The following is a 23,996-nucleotide window of genomic DNA, read 5'->3' as shown; positions in this document are numbered from 1 at the left end:
TATAATAAAACAATTATTAAAGAATCACTCGAATAGACAACCATGAAGTTTTTATTTTGAAGCAGTTGAACAGAACGTAGCAATGTAGCCTAAGCTCCTGGCGGAGCGACCAATGAGTTCTTCTCGTGACACTCACGTGATTTGTAAACAGGAAGTGTCTGTTCTTTTTATATATATATTGTATTGTATTGTAAACGTTGAAATATTTAATATATATATATATATATATATATATATATATATATATATTTCAACGTTTACAATATGTCATATAAACTTGAACTTAAATTTACATCAAGAACTCGTTTGAGGAAAAATTAAATAAACATGTGCTCGGAAGTGTCTGTTCTGTACTGCAGAGTGAGTGACTGTGAGTGACTTGAATCTAAAAAAAATATATATATATATATATAAATTAATAATGTTAACCTATTTTATATGCGGTTTTGACTATTATAGTGCATCGCTTCACTCTCCTAAAGAGACTGGATGAAGCTTTGATCAGAAAGCAGATCTGCTGTTTTTTTTTCCTCATCATGGTGGACTTTCTGGCAGAGAACAACCTGTGTGGTCAGGCCATCCTGAGGATCGTGTCCAGAGGAAATGCCATCATAGCAGAATTACTCAGACTCTCAGAATTTATTCCTGCAGTTTTCAGACTCAAAGACAAGAGCGACCAGCAGAAATATGGAGACATCACCTGTGTGACATCAGCTGCAGGATTTAGCAGGAATCTTCTGTTTCTTCATTGCAGAATTTTCTGACAGTCTTTCAGAGGAACATCCTGAAGGACAAAGCTGTGGTTGACATCTTTAAAGCTCTGCTGACGGCTGTCAATCCCGTCAAAGGCATTGTGGGTAAGTGTGTTTGATAGCCTACTTTAAATCTGACACTTCTATCCACAAGAATATTCTTGATATATTTGTGTTTCCGCATTAATATTTAGCAAATGCAAGCAAAGTCTACATCAACGCTGTGGCCAAAACCCAGAAGATCTGGCCAGCGTATCTGGAAGCCATCATGAAGGTGCTGCTTTCTTTTCATCTATGGATTCATCTTTTTCAGCATCACTATTCCAGATCAATCAATGATCCTTTGACAGGTGGGTCAGATGCAGATCTTGAGGCAGCAGATAGCTAATGAACTGAACTACTCCTGCAAATTTGATTCGAAACACCTCGCTGCGTGTTGGGAATGATGTTTCCTCCTTATTTATTTCTTAGCACTTGGGCTGGTTTTAGCTTCTCCCGCAGACATCTTCCAGTGTTCGTCAGCATCACTCAGCTGCCAAAACTGCAGTACAACACAAGCCAAGGTCTGCGACTGACTTTCTACGCCACCATTCATTCACATGCTTGGCATTAGTAAGATCTTTTTTAATGCTCAACGAGGCTTTTTTTGATCAGAAATAATATTACAGTTGAAAATAACTGTTTTCCATTTTGATAAATTTTAAAGTGGAATTTATTCCGTTGATGCAAAGCTGAATTTTTAGCATTGTTACTTCTGTCTGCAGTGTCACATGATTCTTCAGAAATCATTGTAATATTTACTGATATTTACATTTCTTTTTATTATCAGTGTTGAAACCGTTTTGCTGCTTAATATTTTTGTGGAAACCATGATTTGTTTTCACTTTGGATCAATTTAATACATTCTTGATTAAAAGTACATTTAAATTTACATTTATTCATTTAGCAGACACTTTTATCTAAAGTGACTTACAGTGCATTCAGGCTGTACATTTTACCAGTATGTAGTAGTTTATTAAAAGTAGTAGTAGTCACATGATCCTGCTTGTATCGGTTGGTGTTTTCACAGGGATGACGTGCAGGAAGGCTGCAGATCCGCTGGACTGGGCTCCTCTGGTGTTGGGTTTCCTGACGCTGCTCAAACAGTTTCACTCCAGAGACACCCAACACTTCCTGGCTCTGATCGGACAGTTTATTCACTCCATAATGGAGCAGTGCACCAGGTATGTGATGGATGAGGAACAAAAACATGTAAAGGACTGAAGAAAAAAATTGTTTTAGGACTATTAGGACTTTTTTTTTTTTTACAATTATGGAATAAAAAGATGAAATTATAAAAAGTATATAATATTTATAAAATATAATGTTAAATTATAATATTTATAAAATCAGTTTTATCTGCAGGAAGTCTGTACAAGTACTACATTGCTGTGTAGATAAGCTTTACTATAAAAATGTTAATGAATTAACTAATGACTAATTAAATTTATATTATTATAAAATATTAAACTATGAAATAAAAAAAAGTGCATTGTGTAAAAATATATAGAATATAACATAAAAATTAAGCAAGTTATATAGAGTCAAATAATATAAAATATAATAAATATGAATATGTAGAGAGAATAAATATAAATATACTGAGCAAAATAATACTGTCTATATTCCCGGATTTGTAATAGAAACATTTTGATAATCTACACAAAAGTAGCACAACAAATACTACACTGATGTTTTTTGTATTACAGAAAAAAAAGAAAAAAAGATTGCATCATGGTGTTAAATATTCTTAATTGTCATGAAAATAGTAATGCCAAAAAAGAAAAAAAAAAGCTGATATGAATTTCTTTTTCTGTATGATAGTGACAGAAGTGTTTGACTGTGTCTCTGTTCCTCACAGATATGCCTTCAGATGTAGTCGGAGCATTAATGTTTCTGGAGGACTATGTGCGTTACACTAAACTGCCCAGAAATGTAGGATATATTATTATGAGGTTTTGCATAATTCTTTTAAAAACATGATTATTCTACTACATGAAATGATTTTTCAGGTGGCAGAGGCTCATGTGCCAAGTTTCATTTTCGATTAATTCAGGACTGGACTGTGAATGTGCCTGTGTGGTAATGTCAAATCATATTTGATATCATTTGGCTTTCTCTTAAAAGCATAATGAAATTATCATTTTTAACATTTCAATTTTAAAACATGATCATCTTTTGTTGTTATTATTGACCAGATATCTGTCTGCTGGTGTAATAAATGCCATGCGTGTATTTAAAAAACTTTTTAGGACATTTACACACTTTTGAAGAATTCATCTCTAACTCACAACCTCTCAAGTTATTTATAATGTCTTGGCAACAGTCATAAGATAAAAAAAAATATGGATGTGGTTCATTGGTTTAACTGTACGCTGTGGCTCATCCAATCAGAATTTAAGAGTGAGGATTATTCTGAACTTGTATAGGAGAACTTTTTTGCACACAACACATGAGACAAGATTTGAATGAAAGTTTTACTTTTATCTTATATATTACAATACTGAATGGATACTGTATGAAAAAAAGAGCATTTATCATTTGAATTGTCAGTCTATGTACAGCACACAATGAACAAAAACAGCCATGAAGAATCTATGATTACCAACACTGTGTACACGGTCAAATGAGAACACAAGAGAAACAACAGAGAGTGAGACAGCGGCTGCCTGCGCAGAAGGAGTGAAAAAGATGATATTGCAGCTGAAACAAAACAAAACATAACAAAAAACTCACTTCGGGTTAACACTGTCCTGGATTTCAGTTTGTGTGTGTGTGTGATAAATTGCTATAGCAGCTTGTTTCCAACATAGAATAAAAATAAACAAATATAAAGATTCTCACAATTCTTTTTCTTGCAATTCTAGGTAAAAAAAAAAAAAAAAAAGATTGGTCAGATTAAAAAACTTGTATTTTTCCAAAAATATGAAATTGTGAGAATTGGTAGATGAACAGCAGCAATTAGCTTAATTGTTTTTCCTCTTTTTCCAGAAAGAAGTCTGAATTGTGTGACAAACTCAGAATTGTTAGGAAAAAAGTCGCACTGACCTTTTTATTTTTAATTCTGCAGTGGTGGAAAAAGAATTTGGAATTTTGAATTTGCGAGAATTCTGAGTTTATCTTGCAATTCCTACTCATTTCCTGGCAAAATTACCATTTTTATTCCGTTAACATGTTAACGTACTTTATTGCAAGAAAGTCAGAATTCTAAATTTATATCTCGCAAATCCACATTTCCCCTCACAATTCTGAGGAAAAAAAGGATGAATTGCGTGGAAAAATATTTCTTCTTTTCTTTTTTTGTGAGAAAAAGCAATTACTTTCATTATTATCTATCCTGTGGTGAAAACATGCTTCCATAGCTATCAATATGGGCGTGGCTGTGTGCAAAATATGAATTTTCTTAAATACATTCATAGGTATTTTGGTTGTGTCCTTCAATCATGAGTTGCCCGATGAATCGATTAAAATGACCGGCATCAGACTTGTTTATTCCAGTATGAGTGTGCATTTGTCTCGGACAGGTTAGGGTCACAGTGAGCAGAGAGTATTGCTTCAGATGGTCAGTTATTATTATGAAAAGAAACTACTGAGTTAATGTTCATGTTCTTGGTGTGAGTTCAGTCTCCTGATGTGTTTAAACTGCAAATACAAACACAGAAACAGGGCAAGTGTCCCACGTGATGTACAAAGGCGACATGTTAATGAAATAAAAACCTCAGTTTGCACAAAAACCTATTGCGCTAATAATCATTCTATAGCACTTAATTGTTGTTGGGGTTAAATATGTACAAGTAGTAATACTGGGAAGGAGGGAAAGACTGTACAAAGTTACCTTAAAAATACCTCATATGCATCATGGCGATGTTACGGGACAGTATTCGTGGATTACAGGCAGAGTGCAAAAATCAGTGCCGACGCACAGCAAACTATGTACAGATGAAAACTGCCATTACTAATACAATACTGACCAGAAGTAGGCAATCTATCAAGGCCGGATGGTCACATGACCAGAGGGATACTGTAGCGTGAAGAGTGTCATGCTGTAAACAAACGTCTACCAACATCAGAAAACTGTGATTATGGATTCATAACGGCGAGTCTACATACAGTACATGTTATTCAGGGAGAATGTGTTTAAAAACTCAACATGTGTTCCCCCCTAAACCTCATAATTTATCAAGGAAATATGTTTAGCATTACATTCAGACATCTCCAGGGTTTTAGTCTCTCGCGTAAACCATGACAGCTATTATTACCTCCGTGATTCTGAATTCCATATCAACTTTTACCATTCGTGTTCATTTCATCCACCTTATTTTTCAACTGAAAATACATTACACATTTAAATCTGAAAAAAATATAATCAATGCAGAGGTAAGCTCTACACACTTGTGTGGATAGATGATACACAAATCTGTGCTTGTTGTTTTCATGAATGCAGCATGAATCACAAAAATCCAAGTACCCGAAACAATCAGCTAGAATCACATTCCTTATGCTTACGAGAGAATTATAAATAACGTGAGATGATGATGATGATGATGATGAGGAAATGAAAGAATTACATTCGGCTGTGAGTATGAGGGAAAAACTCATTAGAAACTCCAACAGAGAATTAAGGCCTCATGCATGTTACGATTCAGAAGCTCATTTCATTTTCTCTCCTATAGTAGCACTTTACAACTAATCGACTATGTGTATCAGATAACTTATGCAGACACTAGCACAGATTTCTGAAGTCACCATGACACATAAAAAATTCCATTATCTTAACTTCATGCGTAAAATTCGTCCAAGCAGATAAAATGTTTTGACCTCAAGATCAAGATTACAGAAAACTAAAACAAAAAAGTAAAACAAAAGTATACTAATTAAAACTTTTTAGCAAAATTCTGAGTTCATCAGAGTTCTGCGAAAAATGTAAGATTGTAGATAAGAAGTCAAAATTACCCTTTCAATTTTTAAAATTCAGAAACAATAAAAGCTTTAAATGAAAACTTGTTCTTCTCTAGGGTGATGCATGTTGGACTTCTATCATTTAGTTCACTTAAGCTCCGCCCTTTTCTCACAATTTTCTTTCGCCAAAAGCATCAATGGTACCAACAAATACAACCAAGTCCCTGTCCTTTTTTTTTTTTGGTTACATCACATGTAGGAAAAAAATATCTGAGGCTATTTCCACTTCAGTCGTGACTTTTAAATGCAAAATCTTTACTCAATCTAAAGCAGAAATGTGCTCATTACAAAAGTATCGTTGTTTGCGATGTGTTGTTACGATCTGACGCATAATTCATGAAATGGTGCCTCTGTGTAGCTTGCACTAGTCTTGAAACAAATTCTGTGAATTTAGGGATGTGATCACAGGACAGACACTTAAATGCAGAAAAAAAGTTCCACCACGCTCTCCACTACCAAACTTCAAAAACCGAAAAATACTACACCCTCACATTTCACTCTGAATTATATGACATATGTACAAAGTTCTCTGAGAAGATATGAATGTATGATGTTCTGGTGAAGTGGACATGGGATTGAATCTTAACGGCCTACGAAGCTGTCCTTCAATACATGCGGCACCCTTGAGTGAAAGATCTTAAAACATTTGTACATGGTTACACTACAAGGAATGGATAAACATGTTTTCTCATGCATACAGCAGTAGGTTCTACAGTGACAGCGTGCGTTCAAAACAATAGTTAACTTCCTGCTCCTGCATGAGCTTCTTGCACCCGGGCATCAAGGGAACCAATCACAAGACAGCATGTGTTTGGGGGCGTGGTTTAACAAGGGCACGAGTAGCTGCTGTTGTCTCTGTATCGGCTGTCATTCTGGGTATGTCTCGTGATGAAATCGTGTTCCTGAGTCCTGTTTGTGAATGAAAGCAGGAATGGGATACTGATACCGCACTTCTCCACATCCAAGGTAAGACAGCTCCATGCCACAAATGTTATCGGAGATCGGAGGAGACCATGCCCAACTCTTCCATTCACTCGTTACTTGTTTCTCCATTTGAATTCCTTACTTTATTACTTATTTCATTTTCTCATTCATACAAAAGCAGAGAAATCCTTACGGAGTTTTGCAGCCCAGTTTCGAGGAGCTCTTTTATATTGACGTTTCCCACAGCTGAAACAGATCACGCACAGACAAAATTAATACAACTTGCTAATAAATATGACTTAATAAATATGAGTTATAAAAAAAAAAAATACAGTAACAGTGGATAAAAAAAATTGTACTGAACTTCCATCCAGTCAGTCATGATAAAAAAAGTATGCATGATTGTGCTGACTGCACATTGGAGTAATAATCATAAAGTCTGCAGCAAAATTAGATGTTCTTGAGTAAATACTTAAGAATTTCTCTCAAGAAAATTTTCAATAATTGCACCTATGAAACATTTTTATAAACTTCTTAAAATGTATTTTTTTTTACTTCCAAATGTTTTATGAATATGACCCCAGGCTTGTGGGTATCTAGTTTACTTTCAACTAAGTGCTTCATATTATTAGTGAATAATAGCAATTAGAAAACAAAGCTTTTCGAAGCTCTTAATCAACTGAACCAATTTCATTTTTTCCAAAAGTAATCGAAACATCATAGGATGGTACCTGCTGGTCAAAATCATGTAAATGCAACAAACACTGATGACACCTTTAAAACAATTGCATGTTTTGATAAAACGGTAATCTATTAAATGCAATCTTCAAATTAAATTAAATACCATAAAAATTGAAGGTTCTGTAAAAAATGGTATTAATCTGTAGTCCCTGTTTTGTGTTTGTATGCAGGGTTTGACAAACAAGTCAATTAGAGGAAATTAAGTTTGATTTTCCTTTTTGTATTATACACACATTTATTATACACAAGAATAAAAATGCATTCAATTAATATAAAATGTACCTACATACTAAAACTAATCAGAGATGAGTTAATAAAACATAAGCTATATTAGTATTTTAGTATTATTTAAATACTCTATTATAGTTTTTATTAATATTTTGAATTAGATTTTATTTTTGCTTTGTGCTTTGATGTTAATTTTAGTTAAAGTTTTAGTCTTTTTTTCATCTTTGTGGTTTGTATATTGTCTATATATTTATACATCCTTATTTAAATTAAAATTTTAGTTAAGAACATAGGTTAAGCTTAATGAAAATAAGAAATTTATTTTAATTCAAATAACATTTTTTTTTTTTTTAACTATAATAACCCTGACGCCATCTAGTGGCGCACCATTGGAATTTTGAAAGTTCTGTACCACTGATTAAAAACAAATTTTCTTGAAGCAGTGTTTTGGAAGCTCTCCTCATTAGTGAATAAAAGAAAAATGTAGTGTAATTACCCCTTGAAAAACAAAAGAGCTAAATCTTTGTTTTGAGGAAACTGTGTAAATAATTGAATCATGTGCTAATGACAGTAAAATGATCCTGACATATGGTTAGTCTTACCCTGGCACTCTGTCTGTTGGCCTTCCTCTCCTCATCTGGAAGCGGAGGCATGGGGTAGGGGTATCTCCGGCTGGAGGCAATGGAGCCCGTTGAAGAAGTGGGTGATTTGGCAGGTGACAGTGTCCTGAGAGAGCGGAGAGATGTGACGTTAGTACTGTAGTGCGTGAACCGGATACTAGCGTTAACAAACATGGAGCTGTCACCTTTGACCCCTTGGTGAGGTCAGAGGGAGTGTTTCCACGACAAGCCATCATCCAAAATCACTAACTTCATCAGTCCTTGCCACAAAAATACCCACTGGCTCTTACTGGAGAGTGAAGCTGGGCAGATACTGCGAGCACAGTGTAGTGCTGTAGGGATGTTTAATGAACAAACATACCCGGAGTCATGTGGGCTTACAAACATGGCGGACATGATGAGGTGATCAGGACAGACACATGTGATCATCGTCACGGAGACTATGGTAGCTAACGATGATGACATCATGGAGTGCAAAAGCGACACACGTTAAGCAGCGGCCGGCATGCAGAGAGGGACAGAACAGTGAAGGACGAATCAAACACAGAACTTCAACTACAATCAATGAGGCTGGTTTGCTCTTTTGATGTTCACACACAGATGCACAAATACAACAACCTACACAGAGCACTAAGTGATTCTTACAAAAACACACCCTAGCTATATCTCAGTCCAAAATCAAAAGAAAATATTATGTTGAGTAAAACTTATTACATAATATTGATACATATGATAAAGACATATCAAATATATATAATTATTTTTAGAAACAATATGATGTTTAATATTTCCCACACATTTCACCCCCAAAATACTTGTTTTATTTTTTATTATTAATATAACTCACTGGTGTTTTCATTCATAGTCAGTTGTACTACATTGACAGAACTACTGTAATATTTTTTTATTTAAATTCAAATAAATTAAAGGTTGTAAAAAAAATGTAATATGATGTATACTTGCTTTACAACATATATTTTTTAATACTTATTTGCATTACAATAATTAAATGTCCTTTTTGTCACTGAACTATTGTCACAATGCAACAAAAATCTTAATGGTCCTACAAATATTTTCTATGTAAAACATAATTTGTTATTTCGGTTGATTTTGGACTGAAATCTTATCTCAACATGTTCTTGGTTTTGCGAGATGATCATATGACAGCCATTCTTGGATACTTGCATCACATGATTATCGAAGTTTACATCAAATTATGCACTGATCATCAAATGCCTTCAGTCTTCCTTTATTGTGAAGTATAAATGGAAGATTTCTAAGGACAAACATATATGATTTATGCTTACAAAGCACTAGATATATGGAAATACTTTCACCCGTTGTATAACTGTAAAAGTGTTGTGCATTTACAGTGCACTACTTAAAAAAAATACTTTCTCTAATGTGATATTGCAGTTTAATTTCTAGTGTATCTGTTGATGACTTCTTGGAATGGAATAATAAATGATTAATTCAAAAAGAAACAAATACATTGAAATGAATATTTGATTTTGAGAGGATTCGTGTCGTTTCTGCCAGCAAGTGCTCTTCAAACCCTAAAACTCAGATCTCATCTCTGAAAAATGATATTCGGTCAAGGAGACGAACAACTGAGGAGGGAAAATGATGAATAGGGACAGATATAATACAGTCTGATGTTATTGTACCTAATATAAGGTCCTTCAGTGTTTTTATTCACATCTTCTACCCATTTAGTTACATAATACTCTGATTTGACGCGAGGGGTTAAATACCTGCAGGAGGAGGATGGGGAAGGAGCGATGGTGAACAGAGAGATAGAGAAAGGGAAGGGTAGGGGGAGAAGAGAAAGAACAGGAGAGATAGGAGAAACAGGATAAAGAAGGAGGTTGGTAAAAGACAGCAGCAGCACTGAAATTCTTTACGATCCAAGATGCAGGTGAGAGATCAGACAGCAGCTGAGACTACAGCACCTACACAGATATCATGAAGCTTTTTCACTTTATGACTGGTGGAGGACAGAAAAACTCAAGACTCTACAGAAAACTGCTGCTGTAAACGTCAGCAACCAACTGACCTTAGTTCACCTGAAAATGTCAAATTTGTCATCATTTGTTCCAAATCTATTTGACTTTCTTTCTTCAGTGGAACACAAAGCAAAATGTTATTTTCCATTGAAGTGGAAGTGAAATGGGGGCTGGCGAATATCTAAAATGACAAAAACAGAATAAACTTGTGCGCTGTATTCAAAGCCATACAAGAACTTTTAAAATGCAAACAATTAAATTTAAGTTGTATAAGATGGACATCTTCCCCTTACTTTAGCACTACTTTCTCATTCGAACAAAGTTTACATACTACTGTTCAAAAGTTTGGGGTCAGTAAGCTTTTTTTTAAATAACTGAACACTTTAAATCAGCAAGGATGCTTTGATCAAAAGTGAAAGACTGTATATTCATAAAAGAAATCCTGAAACATAATGCATCACAGTTTACGCAGTAATATTAAACAAATATTTCTACAATATATAATATTTCTTAAATCATCAAGATTGAATAGATGTATGTAAATTAGATTTAAGAGTTATTGCAGAGATTAAGGTTATCAGTAATTAGACTTAAATTAAGATCTCCTAATATCACTATGAACTTACAGTATACACTATGTACTCAACCATGTAGTGTAATTACATGAGGTTATTTTGTCATTAATTAATAAATTAATAATCTGAGTCTGATAGACCCTCCCCCTACTGTACATAACAAAGCTGGAACCAATTTAGTGCATTAAACTTTTTTTCTTTTTTTTTTCGGTTAAGTGCATCATCGGGGTATTTAAAGTGCACTTTTTCTTTTCGGAATTTTCAGTGTGAACACACTACTTGCACTATTTATACTAAAAAGCGTCATAATGTAGTACATAAGTACGCAATCTGAATATAGATAATATCTTTGAGTATAGTGTATGAGTCATACTGACTATTTTTTTAAGTTACTTCTTAATATCTTAACAGTCCCTTATCATTAAGTTGTTTAGTATATAAAGCATCAACAGAAAGTCATACAGGTTTGGAATGACATGATGAGTGAATGATGATTTATTTTTCAGTGATCTGTTCCTTTAAATTAAGCATAATGCAATGCTGCTTACTACGGAATGCATTTCTAAATATGTTTTGCTCGAGATAAAGTTGTAGTATTTGTGTAGCTCAGCTGCATGTTGTTTTTTGTTTCAGTTGTGGTCAGTTTGTCCCATGCATTTGAAAAAAAAAAGTTCAGGTGTAGAAACAAGCATCAGACTGAAATCCGAATCAAGAGTGTATATTGTGTTCCTACAGATGATGACAGACGTGCAGGTCAGTTTTAACGTGCCATTTCCAGAGGTTAAACCAATGCACACCAAAAACAAACCAACATTTACTCCAAACAGTAAAATTGTTTGGACTGTAGTAATGACAAATGGCATAGAGTTTTACGGCATCTCTTACTCTGTGGAGTTGGAGCGAGGACGGAACTTCTTTCCCTTGAGCTTCTTACGGGTCCCTGTGACGTTTCCTGCATCGACAGAGGAGGAGAACACATGATATGAATGCTGAGAATAATCTGATGCAATCTCTGCCATTTTGAGTGGATGTGTTGATGGGTGCGTTACCTTGCCATGAGTTGCTCCTGGGTCTTCCATTTTCACAGACGTCAGAGATGTGCTTGGCATCTGGGATTCTTTCACTCCAGGAGTGAGAAAGACCATTAGATCTTCAGACCAAAGAACAGAGAAATTCTCACAATGCAGTTACAGATATTAAAAGGGTTCTGTATGAGGAAAACAAATGGCAAAGACGTCATGTGGCTCATTCCTACTAAGTTTTCCAGTATATTTCCTTCCAGTACATTTTAATGTTTACTCACTGTTATTAAAGATAGACATCATACCAGCTTGTTGCTTTATTTTAACACACAATTAGGTGTGTGTGTTTTCCCCATATCTCTTTGTGGTGCAAACTATCATGCCCAATGCATTTAAAGCAATATTGCAAGGGGTTCTTAATTTCTCCTTCCCTATCCTTCCTTCAATCATATTTTGTCTTTGAAATATTGTCATAATTTATTATCATTTTATAGGTTTTCCACTTCCACTACAACTTCACTTTTTATCCGTTAATCTTGACAAGTTCTTTCTTATTACTTTACATCTTACTACAGTATAATTTTTAAAACACTGCAGAGATCAGAGGATACTGTAAAGCAGGAATGACCCACACCACTGTGATAAGCAGAACAAACACACTGAAATGAGCAAGATGAGCATGAGATCATGGAGATGGACACCATGAAGACACTGACTTACTTACTGTCCCGGTATTAATAATACAAGAGCCTGATAGGACTTTAACAATGACCAAGAGAAAGACAAACAGACAGTTTTGAGCACAAACCTGCAACGGAGAAGTCATCAAAGAAGGAATAAAAACCTGCAAGTCTTGACAAATAAAATATGTCCTGTAGAAGGAACTGCACAGATTATTCTAAAGAAGTCTATGCCAAATAACACTGAAATTATTTCATATTTTTAATAATATAGCTCTTTTTAAAGATGTTTTTTTCAGAGGAATATACCCCATTAATCTCACGTGTCATCTAGAGTTTGAGAAGAGATCACAATTTCTCAAACCGTGTTCAGTTTCGCAAAGATGCATTAAGTATGAACTTTAGCATTTCTCATCAAATTATGTATGAGCAACATTACTTTCATAGCTATAATCTTTTACTTTATCTCACAATATGTCTCATTAAGTCACCAAAGTCTTTCCCCGGAAGCATTCGAGACAAAGTTGATACTTAAATGAAACATATATGGGAACTCCATTAAGTCTGTTGAGCTCTCAAGGTAAAATGTTACACTAGTTGTTAGCAGAGCAGGAAAGCGATGAAGATGGAGATGGAGATGAAGCACACCTGAAGCCGAACAGACAGATGTTTTGGCTGATGGAAGGGATTGAGGGGGTGAAAGAGCAGGTGTTGATCTGGAGGTGAGACAGGTAAGCAGACCTCTTCTTGGAGCTGCTGCCGGAGTTTGAGCTCACGCCCTGCGGCACATCACTGTACAGGGAATCACCGTCTCCAGGCTTCTTCACGTAATCACCCGGAGGCATTTGACTGACAAAACGAAGAAGGTTTGTTCTGAATACTGAGCTGGGAAAACTTAAATCTGATCACATTTCACTACCATTCAAAAGTTTAGGGGAAGTAAGATTATCATTTTCTTTAAATCATCAAACTGAAAAGAGACAGTATGTTACAAAAGATTTACATTTCAAATAAATGCTGTTAGTCTGAAGATTATTTTCATAAAAAAATAATTTCTGAAGGATCATGTGACACTGAAGACTAGCGTAATGGGTAATGGCTGCTGAAAATTCAGCTTTGCATCACAGGAATAAATTACTTTTTAAAATATATTAAACCGAAATATGTTTTTTTTATTTTTTATTATTGTACTAGAATTTCACAGTATTGCATGACACATAAAAACAGTTATAAAATGAAGAAAAGGGTAGACAAACCGACAGAATCTTCTGTGTACTTCAGACTCAACATACTGACGCTGTCTGTAGCTCCTTCAAAGGGGAGAAAAGACAACAACACAATACACAGTTAGAAAAGAAAAGCATAATAATGAACAAATCTGTATATATAATTTGGTTCTGTATATGCAATAAGCTGTTTTCTCCAAAAGTTGCATAGTATTTATAATAGCCCATCTTCTTCTGAGTTAAATACAAGAAAGTTTGGAATGACATGAGGGTAAATGCTGATAGAACTATCACTTTAAGTAAAGTTTAATAATGTTTCTGCTAGTGAGGGGTCTGTAATCATGTGACTCACTTGTATCCCCATGCAGAAATGCCTAGAATCAGTGCAAGGACCAGGATAGAGCCCGCAATGGCCCCGATGATGATGTTAGTAGTGATGATGCCTGTCAGAGGAACAGAGCATTTCATGTGTAGACATAGTCAACACTGACCTGCAATCATCTGGGGAAACCAAAACTAATCTGTGTGTAAACAGAAGAAGAATCTTAAATTTCTTTGGTTGATTTGTGGATTTGATCGCATGCCACAATTAATCTGGAATAATAACAAAAACTAGAAAAAAGATTTAGATAAAGATTATGACTCTTTCTGTCCACGGAGGTTTTATGTTAAAGGCATCCATTCAAATAATATCTATAAAACAGGGTATATGACAAGGTTTATAACAACACAGCACAGCAGGTAAACACTGCCAGCTTTCATTCAGACAGAAACACGGAGGAATGATGGGGTGAGTGAACGACAAAACGACAACAAACAACAACTCAAATCTAAACTCACTGTCACTCCAGCAAAAGACATGAGCCTGTCCACAATGAACGAGTGCGTATAAACAAAAGCCATGAAACAGAGAAATAAAAAGAGAAATTAAAAGCGTGTGAAATGTGCGCAAGTGGTGAATGAACTGCTGAACATGAATATGAAAACAGAACAGAAGAACAACAGACTAATGAAAAAAATTCTATCTTGAGATTTTCATCCGCCATATATTATATTATATTACAAAAAATAAATAAATAAATATTTATATATATTTGTTAAATAAATGTTTATGAATTTGCTCTGAAATGGCTTACAATTGTTTTTGTTTGCAAATACAGGAACGACAAAATTTAACAGTCAAGTAGATGCAAAATGTTTAATTTAAGAATTCATTTAATGTAAAAATTGTGTAAATAATCAATCAATTCTAAGCTGTTTTTAACTAAATAAATGAAAATGATTTAATAAAATCCTTCAGTGTGTTAATATTGCTGGTGCCACTGTTTTATATTGTGCTCAAGAGAACACCTTCCTAGTGGCAAAATCGATTTATGTATCCATTTAATACAAGTGACTTTTGAAATGTGCTCAGACCTGGCAAATCTTTAAGCTTTAAGCTGTAGGCATTGGATGTCTGTTTCTCTTGGACATGTGTCATAAGATGCTTTTTAATGCGTGTTGGTAAAGGTTCTCCAAACAGTGTAACTGGTTCTGCAAGTCACCCTCTTGTGAAGACTTAGCAAATATGAAAGTTTGGCATACCTGATGTTTTGGCTGTAGGTCGCACCAGCAGGTAACTCAGAGGAGAGGTGGAGTTACAGTCCTCACCTGCCCAGCCCAGGTCACACACACACCTGAGCTCATTACTGCACACCTACAGCACAAACACACACACAGATAAACCAAAACACAGCAGCAATTAACTAAATCTTTCACTACAATGAAAGAAGTTGCAGGGACTTGAATTGTTTATTACATATCAGGGGTATCAAACATATTCGATATCAACCAAATATAAATAAAGCACTTGGAAGAGTTCAGTCTGGCCCAAAGTATAATTTATGTTATTTAAAAGTTAGTTTATTTCTTACATTTTGATAATTATCACTGGCTTTTTATTATTTGTACATTTATACAAAATATAGAAAATTAAAATTAGTGCTGTCAATTCATTAAATATTAATGATTAACAACATTTTTTGTTTTGTTTTATTAAGTACAATGAATGAAGGCCAGTATCAACAATACAAATACTGATACTGATGCCTCTAGATTTAAAAAAATATATTAATACAGCTACTTGTAATATTTGTGCTATTAGGCCTAAATTATTACAGAACATATACATTCTTGTAACTTTTAACTTAAGTGGATCTTCACATAAACCTATTACAATGTCACAATTAGCTGTAACTTTTATGTAGTATGTTGTACACACTACACAGTGTGTATAAAGTAACAGCGGTGTTTCTTTTTCTATCAATATGAAGTTTCTCTGTTTGATGGAGAGCTGTCAGGTCATCTTCCCCCCACTTAGTTTTATGTGGCACATTCATTTTCACAATACATAAGAAAATACTAATTCACATCATAAAGCAGTTCAAATTTTCTTCTAAATGTACTCATGCCATTTGACAGATGTGCATGTGAAACGTGGATCAGCGGGTGACACAACTGTCTCAGTTCACACCACACACAATCTCTCACCCCATGTCCGGAGCAGATCACCCTTTCGTTGGTGCCAGGGCACGTGCTGAAATTGAATTCCTGCACTTGGAGGCATTTGTGATTAAAGCAGATGCGATCCGTCCCACACGCCGTTCCATCCTCTACGTATCCCAAATCAGTGTCGCCGTCAATCAGCACATGCCCTCCACTGAAACATTCAAACTCACTTTAGGAAAATGAGTCAGATAGAAAGCTGAAGTGAGTGTGTGTTTGTGTGTGTACCTGCAGTCCAGAGAGGCGCTGTGCTGTGCCACAGAGAAAGATGTCAATCCTCCCTGTAACTCTCCTAGTCTGGGTGCAGGAGAAATGTTGGAGCACAGCAGGTATCCACAGTGTACATCCCTGAATACACACACATGCACACGTTTTAGTCTAGATAGAGCACATACAACTAAGGTAATTCCATAATAAATTAGAAAAAACATAGGAAAATTAAAATTCGCAAGTGAAATTATAGACAAACACATACACTTTTTGAGGTATAGAAAGCATGTTACTCTTATTTAGAAACTTAGTAACCCATCAGTGTGGTTTGACTGTCAAACTCACTGTTTTTTGCACTGAATCCAGGTGTCTCTGTCTCGTCCACAGTTGCCCTTCTCTGTGCCCTCAATGTTGAGCTTCTCATAGCAAAACTTGTCAGCCGATGTTGCTTCTTTAGAAACAGAAGCATCACACTAATCATAATTACATCAGAACCACCTACTAAAATCAGTGTTTACGTACTAAAATGAATCAAATAAATTAAAGCCAAATAGAAAAGAAGAATGAACACATTAAAATATGATTAAAACAATTATATATTAATTAAAAAAAACTAACAAATTCAACTAATAAAAATTACACATTAAGATAACAAAATTGCTCAAATTATAAAATTAAAATGAAATATAAAATGTTAAAAGAAAAACAAAACAAAACAAAATAATAATAAACAATGTAATGGCTTATAAATAATATTAAAACAACACTGTCACTCACTCTCTCCCCAGAGGTATTTGCACTGTCTGTCCTTGGTTTTGCACCTGCCATTGAAACATCTTCCCTAAAAAGTGAGATGAATGGGTTGAAATGAAGACAAATAGGTTAGAGTGACAGTAAAATAATGAATATTAAATTATGACTGTATTTATTTATATATATATATATATATATATATATATATATATATATATATATATATATATATATATATATATATATATATATATATATATATATATATATATAAACTCACTTGATCTTTCTCACACGTGTACCCATCCATCTTGTGCAGGTTTGGAGGACACTGTGAAGAATATATTTAGTTTTACACTTCAAAGCATGTTTATAATCAGTGTTGGGCAAATTACTCTGAAAATGTAATCAAATTACTGATTACTTTTTAAAGGTAAATCACGTTACTGTTCTGATTACTTTATTTCAAAAGTAATTAGTTACATTACTAGCTACATTACTTTTTTTCTCTATTAAATTTATGAAATCCCAGCATTCACGCTCCCGATAAATATTTGTTATTAAAGCATCAACATTCACAATATTTTTAACTTAGACAGTAATAGTGTATTCCATAATGCAAAGTGTTTGACATGAACCAGAAGCAATATCTTGATTACTAAATGACTGCCATGCCATTAAACAGAATAAAAATATTAAGGTGCAAAAAATGATGATGAAAAATGAATTGTTCTGGGGGGGTTTTTTCAGCTGTTTGGACTTCTGACGGCAGCTATTCACTGTTGAGGATCCTTTAGTGAGAAAGTAATGTGATGAAAAATTTCTCCAGATCTGTTCAGATGAAGAAACAAACTCATCTCCATTTTGGATGGTCTGAGATTTAGTACATTTTAAGCATTTAATTTTTTTTTTTTTTTTGTACGATTACCATTCCTTTTCTGTATGATGTGTTGTAAGATGTACGTAACAGTGCCCTCACCTGGCTGGAGTTCCCAGTGCACATTTCCGGTATGTCACAATCATTGACAGCCTCACGACAAAGTACACCCATAAACTCCAGCTATAGAGACAGCACAATTATCATTAAAAGTCACACACACACACACAAACAGAAGGATACAGAGTTTTGTACAACTCAGCGCCTACCTGGCAGTTCTTACAACAGAGACCATCACTGCATTTGGCTCCCTGAGTCAACATACATTTCTTGCAGCAGTTCTCTCCTTCTCTAGCACACTCCTGCAGAAAGACAGGAAAAAACAGATTACGTAAGAAGTGTCAGATTAATGTGATCATGATGTTGATGTAAGATCACTCACGGCTGGGCTTCCACAGTCACACTCCTCTCCTGCCTCCACAAAACCATTTCCGCACTCTGGAGGATCCAAGAGCTACAGAACAGAAAAGTGATGTTATTTTCATTTGTTCATTTATTGCACTATTATTATGCACAGATATTGTTCTTCATATGCAATTAGAAAGCAAACAGTTTGGAACTATGTTTTGGTTATGATAATTCAGTACAAATTTAATAAAATAAAAGGAGAGTGACTGAAAGAACATCTAATACTTATATCTTATATAATACAGTAAAATAGTAAAATTCTGTAATAGTATTAAAATTTATCCTTTGTAATTTATTCCTGTGATACAAAGCTGTATTTTCAGCATCATTACTCCAGTCTTCAGTGTCACATGATCCTTCGAAAATCATTCTAATATACTGATTTGTGCTCAAGAAACTTCTGATTATAATCAGTGTTGAAAACAGTTGTGCTGCTTAAAATTTTTGTGAACACTGTGAATTTAATTGACTAACTTTTTCTTTGAATATAAAGTTAAAAACAGCATTTATTTAAAATACAAATCTTTTGCATTTGAATTGCAATTTTTGTAACATCATAAAAAATATTTACTGTCATTTTTGATCAATTTAATGCATTCTTTCTGAATTAAAAATATACATTTCTTTGAAAAAAAAAAATCTTCCTGACCCTAAACGAATGATAAGCATTTCAATTTTGTGGAAATCCCTGGCACATTTTCTGGAGTTCTCTGGGAGCACATTCTGTGTGGGTTTGGTGACGTACTAAGCAAAGTGATTGCCATGAACACACAGACAGAACTGAAGAGGGTTTACCTTCGATGGTTTGTTGAAGAGACACGCACCACCTCCACTGTTCAGGAAATCATGATACTCTTCCACATTACAGTCAGAAAATCTCTTGGGCAAGTAGAAGCTGTTAGAGAGAACCACAAGGCACTAGAGTCACACTGCCGAACTTTATTTCCACCCACTTTGATTCACACAACCACTGAGACAGGCTATAAAAAAAGTGTTTGTAATGCTAATCAAAGTCTCATAGAGCTTAAACTGAATAGTAACAATTCTTACCTCAGTCACCACGTTTACATGCACATTGTTTTCTGATTATTATATAATTGTTTTCTTATTTTGAAAACAATTCCAGAATGCTGCACATGAAGTAATATTATAAATAAACTAAGATATGCCGATTCTTTCCCACTACTCCTGTGTGGAAATACTGGAGGCCCTTACCAACAGAGAATACATTTTCTATGGCTATATGTGTATGTAAATGAACATGATATTCCAATTACAAATAAAAAGCATTTACCATTATTACGGGGAAATGCCACCTGCTTTATTCAAATTGGTTTGTGACAATCAAGTTAAATCACATTTACATGACATATACTCTAAATAATCAGAATATGACCAAATTCCAAAACAATATATTTATGTAAACATGGTCACTGTTGAAAAGTTCTCATGGGAGCAAATTATTGCTAATAAATATGGGCTTGGGATAAAGAGCAAGATTAATGTGAACTGGTCACACTGAATGTCCTGTAAACATCAGTCTGGTTAGATGGGGAAATGGTTACGTGGCTACTGACTCTGTTTCATTCAGACCAGCAGAGGGCAGGACTCAGACACAAAGAACAATAAAACACAGCTTACGAACCAACACAATGGCCAGAGCAACCAGATTTGTAAAAAATACCATAGGTTGTAAGAATCAGTCATTTCCCTGTGTTTACAGGCAGATCTTGACTTTTTCAACTATGTGGATGTGTAGTGTATTGCAGTATATATAAACAGTTGCTAAATGAATTCATATCTACAATTTAGCAGACCCTTTTATCCAAAGCGACTTACAAACGAGGAACACAACAAGCAATTCATCTCAAAGAGGCAAATAAACCCAAGAAGTGCTCCTAATACAAAGTTTATGAAAATGAAGACATTTACGCCCTTAAACAGCGATTCCCAAACCTCTTTGTCAGATGAACCCCTTCTGACCCAAAACATTCACTTTAAGTACCGGCTGAGATTTTAATTGATTATATGTTACCCTGGACCACAAAACCAGTAATAAGGGTCATTTTTCATCTGAGAGCTTAATACCATAAATAAGCTTTCCATTGATGAATGGTTTGTTAGGATAGGACAATATTTGGCTGAAAGACAACTAATTGAAAATCTGGAATCTGAGGCTGCAAAAAAAATAAAATAAAATAAAATAATAATAATTCTAAATATTGAGAAAATCACCTTTAATGTTGTTCAAATAAAGTTCATAGAAATGCATATTTCTAATCAATAATTAAGTTTTGATATACTACGGTAGGAAATGTACTAAATATCTTCATGGAATATGATCTTTACTTAATATCCTAATAATTTTTGGCATAAAAGAAAAATCTATAATTTTGAATCATACAATGTATAGTTGTCTATTGCTACAAATATACTCATGCGACTTATGACTGATTTTGTGATCTAGGGTCATATATCAATAGTTTATTATTAAATTAAATTTCTTATGAGCACCCTAAACCTATTAAACCTAGTTTGGGGGAACCCTGGTCTGAAATACCCAAACACTTGTGAATCTTCTCTGATCCTGCTGACACTTTTTAAAGCTTTTATTTCCTCATTCTTTTATCTATCCATTCACTACATCCTCCCTTAGAAGCAAATCACAGTTTGTCCACAGAAATGTGGCAGTACTCTCAAATCGCACAAGAATGCTGAACTCTGCTCGGCCTGCATCAGCCCTCAACATCCTGCAGAGATCATTCCGAAGCAGTAAGCACTATTCCAATCTGTGACAATCTGCAACAGTGCAGTTTCAAGAAGCCTTAACCGGAGGCTGAGAATCAATAAGTGCATATCTCACATTATGCCATGTGTGAGTGTTTACTCTTCATTTACCAGACGCGCAGTGTGTTCCTGGAATATCAGGGCACACAGTCTTACCTGCTTGAGCATGGGTAATTAATTTTAAAGTGATGTAGACATTTTCACAGGATTGTTAACAGCAGGGAGACACACTTAAAGGGGGAAACAGAGAACACAAGACATCCTTCCACATTAACACTGGAATTAGTGGATCAGATCATACATGCAGGCCGCACGAAACATAAACTTCTCAAAACATCCATCAATGGAGAGACAGATCAACATGAGCGTGTCTGTCTGAAAGGCCATTGATACTAGTGTTATTAACATGAGACGTGAGAGTGTGCTGTAACTTTCAGGAAATGATGGATATCTAGATATATATCAAAGACAACCCAACTACATCATATGTGCATGTTGAAACCAGAGGACTTTCTCATACTCAGAAGTATGGACTTTTTGTCCCAATAGTCCCATATCCTCCTGATAGTGAGAAAGTGCTTTGCTCGATGTGGTGATTACAACACTTTTTCTCTCAGGTTTTGATCTTCTACACATGATATTTCAGTTTAGAGGTTCGAAGGAGGAGTTAGTGACTAATATATGTGTTCAGAAACATGATTTGCGAAGAGAAGAAGTCTTATTTGAGAAGCTAAGCGAACAGCAAGACGGAGGGTGAACACACACTGGTGTGAGTGCTGTTGTGAATTTCAGCTAACGTCCTGTCAGTAAGCCATTAAACATCAGATGAGATGTCAGTTACTTTTGTTACTGAAATTCTGATTATCTGATTGTATTATAAAAGCAGAGTTTTGTGTTTAGAGGTAGGCTGTATGTGTGTGTGTGTTTGTGTGTGTGTGTGTGTGTGTGTGTGTCACACAGGCTTTATGACATTTGGCATTAGCATGAAATCATGATCGTTCTGTTCAGTGTGAATGACTGCAGACACTTTTAAACACTTTAAAGGGGTCATATCACGGAAAATCAAATTTTCCTTTTATAAAAAATTACATATTGCAAGTTTTGGAACTCAAAGTTTCCTCTACATTCCAAAAAGAATGTTCTTTAAAAGAAATTAAAAGCAGCTAATTATGCAATCCTTATAGTTTTGACCACACAAGGATGCCAACTTGAATTCAATGTGGATTGTTTTTTGTGCAGAAAGGCTTTTTATTTAATTATGGGCCAGTTCAGACAATATTAGACCTGACAGCAAACCTAAGAAAGCCTGTTTAATTCCAAGAGGTGGAAAATACTGAAATCTTAGCTAATATGATTAAGCTGAAATGCATACAGTATGACCCCTTTAAACTGAGAGGAGCTCAATAATCCTCTTTTAACGAAACATGTCCCACAATGAGTTATCAGCCGAATTAAAAACCAGTAAAAAAGAGAGCACACAGGAAACTGCAGAATGTTACAACACAATGCAGCTTCTGCTATATCTCTCTCTTGACTGAATGCTATTAGATGGAGTGAGGGGCTGAAGTGACTCAGCAGCTGACTGGTCGACAGGACACGAGCGAGTAGCATGACACAGCCAAGCGTCTGCTCACCTGCTGTCCCATTCGGGATCATGAACAATCACCTATCGCATCAATCGTATCTGATCTTTCACATCAGCGCATTTCTTGAATGACCACTGTGAACATTTCTGAATGTTTTAAGCATATATATGAATTATGAGTCGTGCTTTGCTATTCTGCTAAGACAAATTTTCACTTTGACACTGACAAACACTGTTTATGAATATTAGACTGCTTAAAAAAAAAAGAGCCAGTGTAAATTTGAAACATGAACAGTGAAATGTCAAAATCCACATGTGAAAAGTCAACAGTGATGAGCCAAACTGAGAAAATTGGACTAAAATGATCAATAACACTTTCTCATGACATTTTGCACAGGAGTTCATATGTCAATCTAACAATAATGAAAACAATAGAAAAATACTACACTGAAAAAAAGTTTTCAAGCAGTACCTCATCTAATTAATAATTTGTCTTTCAATTTAGTTTACAATTATTTGTTTCATTTTTCAAATAATATTTTTTTCGTTCAAAACATTGTTGAATATAAATATTTTTCATTAAGTGCTCAACGGAAAAATATTTGTTTGGATGAATGTACAATTTCGAGCATGCCTGCGCATGCGTATTAAACAAAAAAAGCGACGACCAGCCACCTGATCTTAATTCAGGGTTCCCACACATCCCTGCAAATGTTTACCCTGCAATTCATTTTGTGTTTGAGTAGCTGGCTATGGTTCGGCAGTTGGTTCAGTATTTTTAGTAGTATAATCTGTCAAGCCTTGGCAATCAGCTGTTCTAAATGCTGCCAATTTATTTAAGTTTACATTGTATTATGACGGTGTACGCAACAACTCCATACTTGCGTTCTGTTTCAAAATTTTTTTTTTTTTTTTGGCCGGTGGATATTATTTGTTGCATCATAAAAAAAAAAACATTTCTGATGGGGAAAAAAAAAAAATCCTAATTCAATGCTTGTCG

The 23,996-nt window shown here is 34.7% G+C and overlaps 1 protein-coding gene and 1 long non-coding RNA gene across 5 annotated transcripts in view; one reads left to right on the top strand and one right to left on the bottom strand.

Moving 5' to 3' along the window:
- The first annotated feature begins 366 nt into the window (after positions 1 to 366).
- Positions 367 to 3,274, top strand: LOC127975508 (uncharacterized). Its single transcript, XR_008157535.1, has 5 exons — positions 367 to 857; positions 947 to 1,102; positions 1,224 to 1,315; positions 1,822 to 1,975; positions 2,653 to 3,274. It is a non-coding gene; the product is annotated as an uncharacterized LOC127975508 (long non-coding RNA).
- The window catches only part of LOC127975467 (disintegrin and metalloproteinase domain-containing protein 22), a 60,396-nt gene continuing 39,654 nt past the window's right edge, over positions 3,255 to 23,996 (bottom strand). The window contains exons 15-33 of one of the 4 annotated variants that reach the window (XM_052579575.1): positions 19,420 to 19,519; positions 18,599 to 18,670; positions 18,426 to 18,518; positions 18,259 to 18,339; positions 17,560 to 17,610; positions 17,304 to 17,367; positions 16,872 to 16,977; positions 16,545 to 16,664; positions 16,302 to 16,470; positions 15,357 to 15,468; positions 14,125 to 14,215; positions 13,803 to 13,856; positions 13,195 to 13,395; positions 11,894 to 11,994; positions 11,730 to 11,796; positions 9,931 to 10,017; positions 8,246 to 8,369; positions 6,868 to 6,920; positions 3,255 to 6,659 (exon numbers count right to left, since the gene is read on the bottom strand). In XM_052579575.1, coding sequence (XP_052435535.1) covers positions 6,900 to 6,920; positions 8,246 to 8,369; positions 9,931 to 10,017; positions 11,730 to 11,796; positions 11,894 to 11,994; positions 13,195 to 13,395; positions 13,803 to 13,856; positions 14,125 to 14,215; positions 15,357 to 15,468; positions 16,302 to 16,470; positions 16,545 to 16,664; positions 16,872 to 16,977; positions 17,304 to 17,367; positions 17,560 to 17,610; positions 18,259 to 18,339; positions 18,426 to 18,518; positions 18,599 to 18,670; positions 19,420 to 19,519 — 1,714 coding nt within the window. In that variant the 3' untranslated portion in view covers positions 3,255 to 6,659; positions 6,868 to 6,899. Of the gene's footprint in view, positions 6,921 to 8,245; positions 8,370 to 9,930; positions 10,018 to 11,729; positions 11,797 to 11,893; positions 11,995 to 13,194; positions 13,396 to 13,802; positions 13,857 to 14,124; positions 14,216 to 15,356; positions 15,469 to 16,301; positions 16,471 to 16,544; positions 16,665 to 16,871; positions 16,978 to 17,303; positions 17,368 to 17,559; positions 17,611 to 18,258; positions 18,340 to 18,425; positions 18,519 to 18,598; positions 18,671 to 19,419; positions 19,520 to 23,996 lie in introns of all 4 variants that reach the window. The other 3 variants (XM_052579577.1, XM_052579576.1, XM_052579578.1) reach the window with 3 other exon arrangements.

This window comes from Carassius gibelio, chromosome B16 (genome assembly GCF_023724105.1).
Source record: "Carassius gibelio isolate Cgi1373 ecotype wild population from Czech Republic chromosome B16, carGib1.2-hapl.c, whole genome shotgun sequence".
Lineage (NCBI taxonomy): Eukaryota > Metazoa > Chordata > Actinopteri > Cypriniformes > Cyprinidae > Carassius > Carassius gibelio.
The sequence above is the reverse complement of the archived record's forward strand: the minus strand, read 5'-3'. Positions and strand labels throughout refer to the sequence as shown.